Below are 10,598 nucleotides of genomic sequence, written 5' to 3'. Positions count from 1 at the left end.
AAAAAAAAAAAAAAAAAGAGCTTCAAATTTCATTCAGCTATGTTGGAGATTACATGTTTCCTTGGAACACCTTGGAAAAATTTTCCTCTACATGAGCCAGAAAGTGATTGTCTGAGCCCACGGCTAAACAACTTGCATTAGTATTACAAAGTTTAATGTATAAATCAGTTTAAAAGCACTTAAGGATGCAAATGGGCAAGAGAATAAGGGTGGGGGAGAGGGTAACATTAAGTTCCAAAATAAAATTATGACAAGGGTTTCCTAACTCTATAAATATATTATTTACTCAACTGCACACTTAAAACAGGCTAATGTTGGCTCGGTGCCTATGGCTCAAGCTGCTACGGCGCCAGCCACATACACCTGAGCTGGCAGGTTCTAATCCAGCCCGCACCCGCCAAACAACAATGACAGCTGCAACCAAAAAATAGCCGGGCATTGTGGGAGGCACTTGTAGTTCCAGCTACTTGGTAAGCGAAGGCAGGAGACTTACTTGAGCCCAGGAGTTGGAGGTTGCTGAGGTTGCTGTGAGCTGTGATGCCACAGCACCCTACCCAGGGTGACAGCTTGAGGCTCTGTCCCAAAAAAAAAAAAAACCAGGCTGCTGTTATAGAACATACATTCTGTATTAATAAAGCTTTTTTTAAAAAAGCATCTTAAGTGTCCAATAGTATATAAGACCTAAGGTGCTACTCCAGGTATGAAAGGTACAAAAGCATTATTTCACACAAAATTATACTCTAACATCAAGTAACTTCCCATCTCTACAGATTTACAGGGCTACAAACAGACACAGATCAAGTTTTTATCTCTTTAAGACCATAGATCCACTATTAAGTTTAAAAAAAAAAAAAAAGGGCAGGCCCCCCCTGCCACAGTAGCTCATGCCTGTAATCCCAGCACTTGGGAGGCCAAGGCCTGGAACTAACAGGTTCGAGACCAGCCTGAGCCAGGGTGAGGCTTCCTCTTTAAAAAATAGCCAGGCTGGCTCAGCACCTGTAGAGGGTGCCGGCCACATGCCCTGGGGCTGGGAGGTTAAAACCCAGCCCAGTTCTGCCAAACAAGGACAACTATTAACTAAAGCAGCTGGGCAGCTCCCCGTCCACAGCACAGTGGTTAGCACAGGGGTTACAGCACCAGCCACATACACCAAGGGTGGTGCACTCAAACTTGGCCTGGACCCGCTAAACAACTGCAACAACAAAATAAATAACCAGGCATTGTGGTGGGCACCTATAGTGCCAGCTACTTGGGAGGATGAGGCAAGAGAATCACTTAAGCCCAAGAGTTTGAGGTTGCTGTGAGCTATGATGTCACAGCACTCTACCGCAGGGTGACATAGAGACTGTCTCAAAAAAAAAAAAAAAAAGCCGGTCATGGTGACAGGCACCTATAGTACCATCTACTTGGGAGGCTGATGCAAGAGAATCAAGAATCACTTAAGCCCAAAAGTTTGTTGTTGCTGTGAGCTATGATGCTACAGTACTCTACCAAGGGTGAGAAAGGAAGACTCTGTCACCAAGAAAAAAAAAGGGGGGGGACAATGTTCATAGCATGGTAGCATCTATGTAAATGTCAAAAAAAATACTGAAAACGTTTACATTAAATCTTCATTATCTTCAGCTCTTCACTGGCTGGTTCCAATTAATTTGTGAACTGAAGTTTCAGTTGCACTAGAAAAACTTTATACTACAGAGTGCCGTCTCAAGGCAGGATAACCGTCTTTGAAACTCATTAATGGCAACATAGCCAAAGTGTGTCAGTGGATGGGGAATCAAATCACCTGTATGTTGAAAAAATACACCAAACTGTTAACATCTCTTATCTAAGAGGAATTTCTAGTCTTTGTTAGCTTCCAAAATTCCTTCACTGACCAGGTATTTTCTAAATCTGAAAAAAAACAAAAACAAAAACAAAACTAAATTGCTCTTATGCTAAACAGAAGCCAGACTTCCATACTACAATACGTAGTATGTTGTAAAATTCTGTATGAGACATTCTGGGCAAGGCAAAACCATGAAGATAAGTGAGTGGGACACCAGCCACATACACCAAGGCTCAGCCAAGGGCCAGCTAAACAACAATGACAACTGCAGCCCAGAAAATAGCCGATCATTGTGGTGAGCACTGTAGTCCCAGCTACTTGGGAGGTTGAGGCAAGAGAATTGCTTAAGTCCATGGGTTGGAGGTTGCTGTAAGTTGTGACACCACCACACTTACTGAGGGCGACATAGTGAGACTCTGTCTCAAAAAAAAAACAAAAAAAAACAAAAACACACACACACACACAAAACACCCTAGAGCAGTGGTTCTCAACCTTCCTAATGCCAGGATCCTTTAATACAGTTCCTCATGTTGTGATGTCACTCCCAATGATAAAATTCATCAACTAGCACCAAAAATAATTTTATGATTGGGGGTCAACAAAACATGAGGAACTGTATTAAAGGGTCACAGCATTAGGAAGGTTGAGAACCACAGCCTAGAGGTTAGGGGTGGGATGAGATTGACTAAAAACTGCATGAGGGAAATCTGAGTGATGGTGGAACTATTATATCCCCCTCACTGTACTGGTTACACAATTAACAGTATTTGACAAAGTTCATAATACAACAAAAAGGCTTATTTTACTACATATAAATTAAATCAAATAATGATTACAAGTAATAATCTACTTGTGCCATAAACCAATTTTTAAGTGGGCAGTTTTAACAACCTAAAAAACAATGATGACCACTGAACTACTTTAAACTCAGATTTGTTCAGGGATCTATTGTTAAACAAAGTAAGCTGAAGTACAGATCCAAAATTCCCATTTGTTTATTTACTTCAAATCCAGAGCTGTTTCCACTCCACCATTCTCATTCTTCCAGAGTACTGAGGATCAGAGTTTCCACAAAGTGCATATGCAAGTGGGGTATGGCTGGACACAACAGTTCAAATGTTCAAGTACATTCATGATTTCAGTACACACAAATGTGGCTAGTGTCTCTCCTAACCTTCAAGTACTACCTTGCTTTCTGAGATAAAACGGGTAATGGATCCAAGTATAACCAAGCAGTAGACCCGTAGTGTGTGGATAGAGATCAACAATAAATATACTTCAGGCGGTGCCCATAGCTCAGTGGGTAGGGTACTGGCTACATACAAGGAGGCTAGTGAGTTCGAACCCAGCCTGGGCCAGCTAAACAACAATGACAACTGCAACAAAAAATAGCCAGGCGTTGTGGTGGGTGCCCATAGTCCCAGCTACTTGGGAGTCTGAGGGAAGAGAGAATCACTTAAGCCCGAGAGTTTGAGGTTGCTGTGAGCTATGACACCACAGCACTCTACCCAGGGCGTAGACTGGGTATTGAGACTCTGTCTCAGAAAAAAGAAAAGAAAAAGAAACCAAAGTAAGATTGTAATCTTTGCAAAACCAAATTATCTTAATTTTATAAAATAACAAAATGAAAAATACCTTGCATAGCAGACTACTGACAAATAAATGCTTTTCTATTATATATATATTACACAAAATAATTTGTTAATCAGTTATTTTCTATTTTTCAATATGCAAGGAAGAAATGCATACCTCTTACCCAGGGAAGTACATAGCCAAATAGTGAAAACCTGAAACTTAAGGGGGAGAGGGTTGGACAATGTTGCAATATGATTAACCATACCTATCCTTGACAAGAAAAATATGGGAATTTTTTTTGTTTCAGACAGAGCCTCAAGCTGTCCCCCTGGGTAGAGTGTTGTGGCATCACAGCTCACAGAAACCTCCAACTCCTGGGCTCAATCAAGGAGTCTCCTGCCTTCACTTCCCAAGTAGCTGAGACTCCAGGCCCCAGCCACAACACCTGGCCATTTTTTGGTTGCAGCCATCATTGTTGTTTGGCGGGCCTGGGCTGTATTCGAACCTGCCACCTTAGGTGTATATGTGGCTGGAGCCTAAGCCACTTGAGCCACAGGCGCAGAGCCCATTCTTTGTGCCTTGTGCCCCACCTAACTTCATTTGCAGTTACTGGGGAAAGCCAATCACCAGGTTTCAACAAGAACAGTACAGTGAAATACCTACTCAAATTTCTTTTAGGTCATTTTGTCTGACGACAAGTTTTAAACCTTGACTATTAACGGAACTACTCACATATTAATATAAAGACTCCTTTCCCATAGGCAGTTTCTACTTTATGTTTACCACCTAAGGAGATTTAAACTTGTAAAAAGCTTAGGGGGATCCTCTGTACGCTGTGATTCTCTACTATGCTGTTACCACGTGACAGTTAAAACCAAATCCACAGGGCTGATCAGTAAACTAAGAAAAACAAAACGCTAAGAGGAAATCATGACCAAATAAAATAAAACCCCATAGGGTAAAAAAGTACGCTGAAATGAAAGCCTGTAAGAATTCATTCTGCATACGCACAATACTCATGTTATTAGAAGAAGGCCCTTCATAAAAATAGCCAAGACTCTCAAACATTTGAGATGCTGGCTTAGTGAGATTGACAGACAACAGCTGGGGAGATTTTGTATTGATCTTGTAACATCCTGGCATACTTTGAAGAAATAGGGACAAGGGAACACTATAATAGCAAAAATAAGCTTTTAGGATTTCATTTTTAATTATTTAACCCTTTACACTGGAAACCCCTCCCAAATTCTCCTATTCTGGGATACCTCTTGTGTTTCCCAGCCCTGATTCCACAGTAATGTAGCCCCTTCCTCCCAAATAAAACAAACAAAAAAACACCTCGTGGAAAAACAAAAAGCACCTCCCTCCAAAAATACAGAGTAACTGATATAAAGAAACTAGTCACCCTTCCACCATCTCCCTGTTCCCTTTTATATTTTAAATCTTACTTTAAAGCCCAGGACTCTTGCCTTTTCTTCCGTAAAAGAGGGGCTAAGGCGCCGCCCAATTTACCAGGCCGCAAAAATACTACAACCCGCCACACTTCAAGGTTTTCTACTTTTCTCTCTTCGATCCTAACCCTCAATCCCGTACCCCTCCTCCTTCTGAGGCACATAAGATTTCTTGGCCCAAAAGCCTAATACAAAGGTGAATTCCAAACATTCCGCGACGCACCCCCAGGGTGTGGGGAGGGGTCGGAGGAGCCGGCCCCGGCGCTCCCGCACGGCCCAGGCCGAGGGGCGGGGGGAGCGGGTGTGACCACACAATCCCACCACCTCCCAGAGCCCAGGCCTGCTCCTAGCGAGCTGCCCGCCGCCCGGCAGGCGCTCGGCTTCCTCGCAATGGCCGGCCCGGGGCCGCACTAGCAGCCAGTAAGAGGTTCATAAGTAGGAAAAAGCAAGGGGTGTCCGACGTGTTGTTTCAAAACATAACGGAGCCCGGGCCCCCGAGACCGTTAAACCGCGGGCGGAGGGGGGAGAAGCAAGGAACCCAGCGGCCTCGGGCTTTGGCCTGGCCGCCCTCTTTGACCCCATACCTAACTCTCTGGGACCACCCACTCTCCCTCAGATCCGCTCTGGCCCCCAGAACACCCGACAAAATCGCAAAAGGGTCAGTACCTTGTAGAAAGCCCCGTTGGAGCCGCGAACCTCCACCGTCAGCTCCGCCATGTTGGAACCGCAAAGGCCGCTGGGAAGAGATTCTAGAAACTTTCCAACCAGAGGGGAGGAGGGGGAGGGACGTAAAGGAGGCGGGGGGAGGGGCGGGGAAAACAGGGCGGGGATTGGGTTCCCCCGCCCTGCACCCCTGGGGTCTCAGCGTGTCGCCCCGACTCTCCCGGTGGGCTCCCTCCGCTCCTTACATCACTTGCCGTGGGCTCCGCCCGCCGCCGCCTACGTCCGGTTCGCCTCCCGACACAATCGCCGACCTTTGCTGACCCGCCCCTAAGTCCCCGCCCTCCGGTGCCGGCTGCTCGCTCCGCTCCATCCAGTTGGTGCCTCCAGCTGCCCCGGGATGAACTGCCCAGGCGCTGCCTGTCCCCCTTGTCTGCCTTCACCTGCGCGCGGGCATCCCGGCCGTAAACTTCTGGAAGTGCCGGCAGCCCTAGAGTGGCTTTCTCACCTGGGGAGGAGCCACTTTGGGTGCTCAAGTTGCCCGGGGGGAGAGGGAGCCCTAAACTACGTGCACCTTGATGTGCTGCAAATGCTTTCGCCCCGCTCTATTTTTCAATCAGCCTTCCCTTGTCTCCTATCCCCCCCCCCACCCCACAGTTCCACACCCCCTCCAACAGTTTGGCCAAGCCTTGTTACCACTTTAGCTGTTTCAAAGTCAAACTGTTTTCCTGTCGGTTTACTTGTGCTCACACCCTGGAGCCGCGTTTCGGTTAATTCCCATTGTGAGAGGTAGTCAGGGAAACTTAATAGAACAGGATTCCACGTGTTCCCCTGCTGTAACGTATGCGAAGTTCCACAAATAGGATTGAAGCAGAGCCATTTCCTATGCCTTTTCTACCAGAACCTACCCCAGTTCTGGAAGCATTATAACAAATTGTGACTATTTAGTTATTTAGTTTAACAACTTAAAAGTAAACTCCCAAAGCAAGACCTTTGAAAACACCTAGAAAGGATCCTTTAAGTGTGTACTGTTGGGCTTGCATTATCCTTTTTGCAGAAAAACTTAATTTAAAAATTTTTTCTTTCTTGGCTCAAGGCCTGTGGCTCAATTGGTTAAGGCGCCAGTCACATACACCTGAGCTGACGGGTTCGAATCCAGCCTGGGCCCGCCGAACAACAATGACGGCTGCAACCAAAAAATAGCCGGGCGTTGTGGCAGGTGCCTGTGGCTCAAAGAAGAAGGGCCCTATATGCCGAAGGTGGCGGATTCAAACCCAGCCCCGGCCAAAAAAAATGTAAAAAAAAAAAAATAGCGGGGCATTGTGGCGGGTGCCTGTAGTCCCAGCTACTTGGGAGGCGGGGGAAGAAGAAACCCAGGGCGACGGCTTGAGGGTCTGTCTCAAAAAAAAAAATTTTTTTTTCTTATTATTTCTTTTTATAGGCCACACCCGTAGCTCAGTGGGTAGAGCACTGGCCACATACACCGAGGCTGGCGAGTTTGAACCCAGCCTGGGCCACCTAAACAACAATAACAATTGCAACAGTAAGATAGCCAGGCATTGTGGCGGGCGCCTGTAGTCCCAGCTACTTGGGGGTCTGAGGCAAGAGAATCACTTGAGCCCAAGAGTCTGAGGTTGCTGTTAGCTGTGACCCCCATGGCACTCTACCAAAAAATAATAATAATAACTCTTTGTAAAAAGAGTTTTCGTGTTTCCCTGTGTGGAGTGGGGGCATGCTAATCATGTATCATTCCAATTTCAGTATATGTGCTACCGGAGTGAGCACGCAGAAAAACTTTACAGGATGCTTTGCTGGCACTTGCACCCAGCCTGTTGGTCCTAAAAAAGATTAATATAATATTTGATCAGACTAATAAAAAAAAAATATTTAGACACAGAGATCTTGCCATGTTGCCCAGGCTGGTGTCAAGCTCCTGGCCTCTAGCCATGTTCCCACCTCATCCTCCCAAAGTGCTTAGGTTACAGGTGTGAGTCACCACACCTGGCCAGGATGTTCTTTTTAAAGTGTTGATTATAGTGAGAAGAGCTAAATACCCTTCAATAATAATGGCCACCATTTGTTTATTTATTAAGAAATCAAGGTTTGGGCAGCACTTGTGGCTCATTGGGTAGGGCGGCCACCCCATATACCAAAGGTGGCAGGTTCAAACCCAGGCCTGGCCAAACTAAAAAATAGCTGAGCATTGTGGCGGGTGCCTGTGGTTCCAACTACTGGGGAGGCTGAGGCAAGAGAATCACCTAAGCCCAAGAGCTTGGAGGTTGCTGTGAGTTGTGTGATGCCGCAGCACTCTACCAAGGGCGATAAAGTGAGACTCTGTCTCTACAAAAAAAAAAAAAAAGAAAGAAAGAAAGAAAAGAAATCAAGGTTTATAGTAACCAGTAATGCATGTATGATCATACTAGTTTAAAGTGGCAAAGCTAGGGATTAAGCCTGCCCTCCATTTCCCATTTCCAATGCCCACATCAACTACGGTTACAACGTCATGTAATATAATGGATCATTACACCAACATTAAAAATATATATATACACATATTTGTTTGTTTTATTGAGACAGAGTCTCACTTTGTTGCCTCTGTAGAGTACAGGATGTCATAGCTCACAGCAACCTCAAGCACTTGGGCTTAAGCGATTTTCTTGCCTCAACCTCTCTAGTAGCAGGGACTACAGGCACCTGCCACAACACTTGGCTATTTTTTGTTGTTGTTGTTTGTTTGTTTTTTTAGCAGGCCCTAGCTGCATTTGAACCCACTGGCCCCAGAGCATGAGTCCAGTACCCTCACCAGCAACAGGCACACCCAACTTTAAAATGTTGATGTAGTTCTATTTTCATCATCTAGAAAAGATGTTCAGGGTGGTGCCTGTGGCTCAAAGGAGTAAGGCACCGGTCCCATATTCCGGAGGTGGCATGTTCAAACCCAGCCCCAGCCAAACACTGCAAAAAGAAAAAGAAAAGATGTTCATTATTAAAGGGAAAAGAAAGTCACAAAACAACAAGCATAGTTCCATTTAAAGTATTTTGTTGTGGGGCAGCACCTGTAGCTCAAGGAATAGGGTGCTAGCCCCGTATACCAGAGGTGGTGGGTTCAAACCCAGCCCCGACCAATAAAAAATAAATAAATAAAGTATTTTGTTGCATGGAATGTTTGACTTCAGGAGTTCAAGACCAGGCCTGGCTCCAAAGTAACCTGGCATTGTGGTGGGTGCCTATAGTCCCAGCTACTTGGGAGGCTGAAGCAAGAACATCTCCTGAGCCCAAGAGTTTGAGGTTGCTGTGAGCTATAATGCCAGAGCACTCTACCCAGGGGGACAGAGTAAGACTCTGTCTCAAAAAAAAGAGATAGCCCCCGTGTAATTCTGAGGGAAATCGCTTGAGTCCAAGTGTTTGAGGTTGCTATGAACCGTGACACCAAGCACTATACTGAAGGTGACAGAGTGAAACTCTGCCTCAAAAAGTAAATAAATAAATAATTTGGGGGGCTCAGAGCCTGTAGCTCAAGCGGCTAAGGCGCCAGCCATATACACCTGAGCTGGTGGGTTTGAATCCAGCCTGGGCCTACCAAAAACAACAACAACTACAACCAAAAAATAGCCGGGCATTGTGGCATGTGCCTGTAGTCCCGGCTACTTGGGAGGCTGAGGCAAAAGAATCGCCTAAGCCCAAGAGTTTGAGCTGTGATGCCACAGCACTCTACCGAGGGCAAAATTTTTTCTTTGTGCTTTTGTATTGAGAGGGCCAGATTAACTCCATTTTGCTGTTTACTACACAAGCCCCACTCCTAGCTGTTTACTACACAAGCCCCACTCCTAGCTGTTTACTACACAAGCCCCACTCCTAGCTGTTTACTGCATAAACTCCATTCCTAGCCCTTCCGCCCCAAGCTCTGCCAGTAAAACCTGCAAAGCCACTCCCTGCTGCCTTCCCCCACCCCTCACTTGTGCCAATCCAAATCCTCCTTTACTAATGAAATCACCAACCACCAATCAAAAGTGTACTCATACCCTCCTCCCCTTCTTGCTTTCTGTACCCCATAAAAACTTCCTCCACCCCGGGTTCGGGGCTCTTCCTTGGCTTGCATGCCAGGAGGGACCAGGCCTGGGCTTGAATAAAACTCACCTTTTGTTTTTCACATTGGAGTGTGTCTCAGATTCGTCTGTTGGGGCTATTTGGGAGAATAATTTTCAGGCATAACAGTATGTTTTCTAAATTTTTGGTATTGAAAATAATACTGATAGGCTGGCAGTCTGCTTTTGCTTGCTGCTTGGTGTGCTCTTGGCCAAAGAATGAGGTGACATATCAAAGTGACACATCCAGCCTCTTGGAGCACTGTTATCCTAGTTATTTGGTTCCATGGACAAGCAGCAGATAACTTCACATGGGCAGCTTTTTATTGTGAAAGGCAAAAGGTCAATCTCTGAGTGGAGAGAGATGAATCAACTGACTTTCTGACAGTGCGTGAGTTTTTCCTTTTATTGGCCTGGTCAGGGAAGGGTTTGGGGAGGTGTGGGATGTTACCAAATGACTTAGGGTCGTTCTTAAGGTCCCTGATCTGCTGCAAGCTCCCACTCTGGAAGCCCACCTGTAAATGAGTTAATGACATCATAACCTTTGGTTACTCTAGGTCACTTTCCAAATCTATTCTGCCTGGAGCAGGGAATTCCCACATTGGTAAACTGTTCCATCCTTTCCCAGGGGTGGCTCACGATAGGATTAAGGGTGGAGCAGTACCAAAATGACTTGTCCCTTATCCTTCTTCCCAGGTGGGGCAATTGCTCCAGGGAGCAGCAAGGCAGGGCACCCTTGTCCATACAAGAGCCAGAAACCCTAGCTATCTACCTAACAGTTTACTTCTAATTTTTAAAAATTATAATTTAGGTCAGACACAGTTCCTCACGCCTGTAATCCCAGAACTTTAGGAGACTAAGGTGGCAGGGTCATTTCAAGAGGAGTTGAATGCCTCGGCACCTGTGGCTCAAGTGGCTAAGGCACCAGCCACATAACACCTAAGGTGGCAGGTTCGAATCCAGCCCGGGCCTGCCAAACAACAATGATGGCTGCAAACTCCC

General features: G+C 45.8%; 1 protein-coding gene across 5 annotated transcripts in view; it reads right to left on the bottom strand.

The window, feature by feature from the left end:
- FXR1 (FMR1 autosomal homolog 1) overlaps window positions 1–5,736 on the bottom strand; it is a 90,377-nt gene extending 84,641 nt beyond the window's left edge. For all 5 annotated transcript variants that reach the window (XM_023519266.1, XM_012811577.2, XM_012811579.2 and 2 more), the window contains exon 1: window positions 5,518–5,736. In XM_023519266.1, the coding sequence (XP_023375034.1) occupies window positions 5,518–5,568 (51 nt within the window). In that variant the 5' untranslated portion in view covers window positions 5,569–5,736. The remainder of the gene's footprint in view (window positions 1–5,517) is intronic.
- Window positions 5,737–10,598: the final 4,862 nt, after the last annotated feature.

This window comes from Otolemur garnettii, unplaced genomic scaffold (genome assembly GCF_000181295.1).
Source record: "Otolemur garnettii isolate 467f Iridium unplaced genomic scaffold, OtoGar3 scaffold00166, whole genome shotgun sequence".
NCBI classification, from domain to species: domain Eukaryota; kingdom Metazoa; phylum Chordata; class Mammalia; order Primates; family Galagidae; genus Otolemur; species Otolemur garnettii.
The sequence above is the reverse complement of the archived record's forward strand: the minus strand, read 5'-3'. Positions and strand labels throughout refer to the sequence as shown.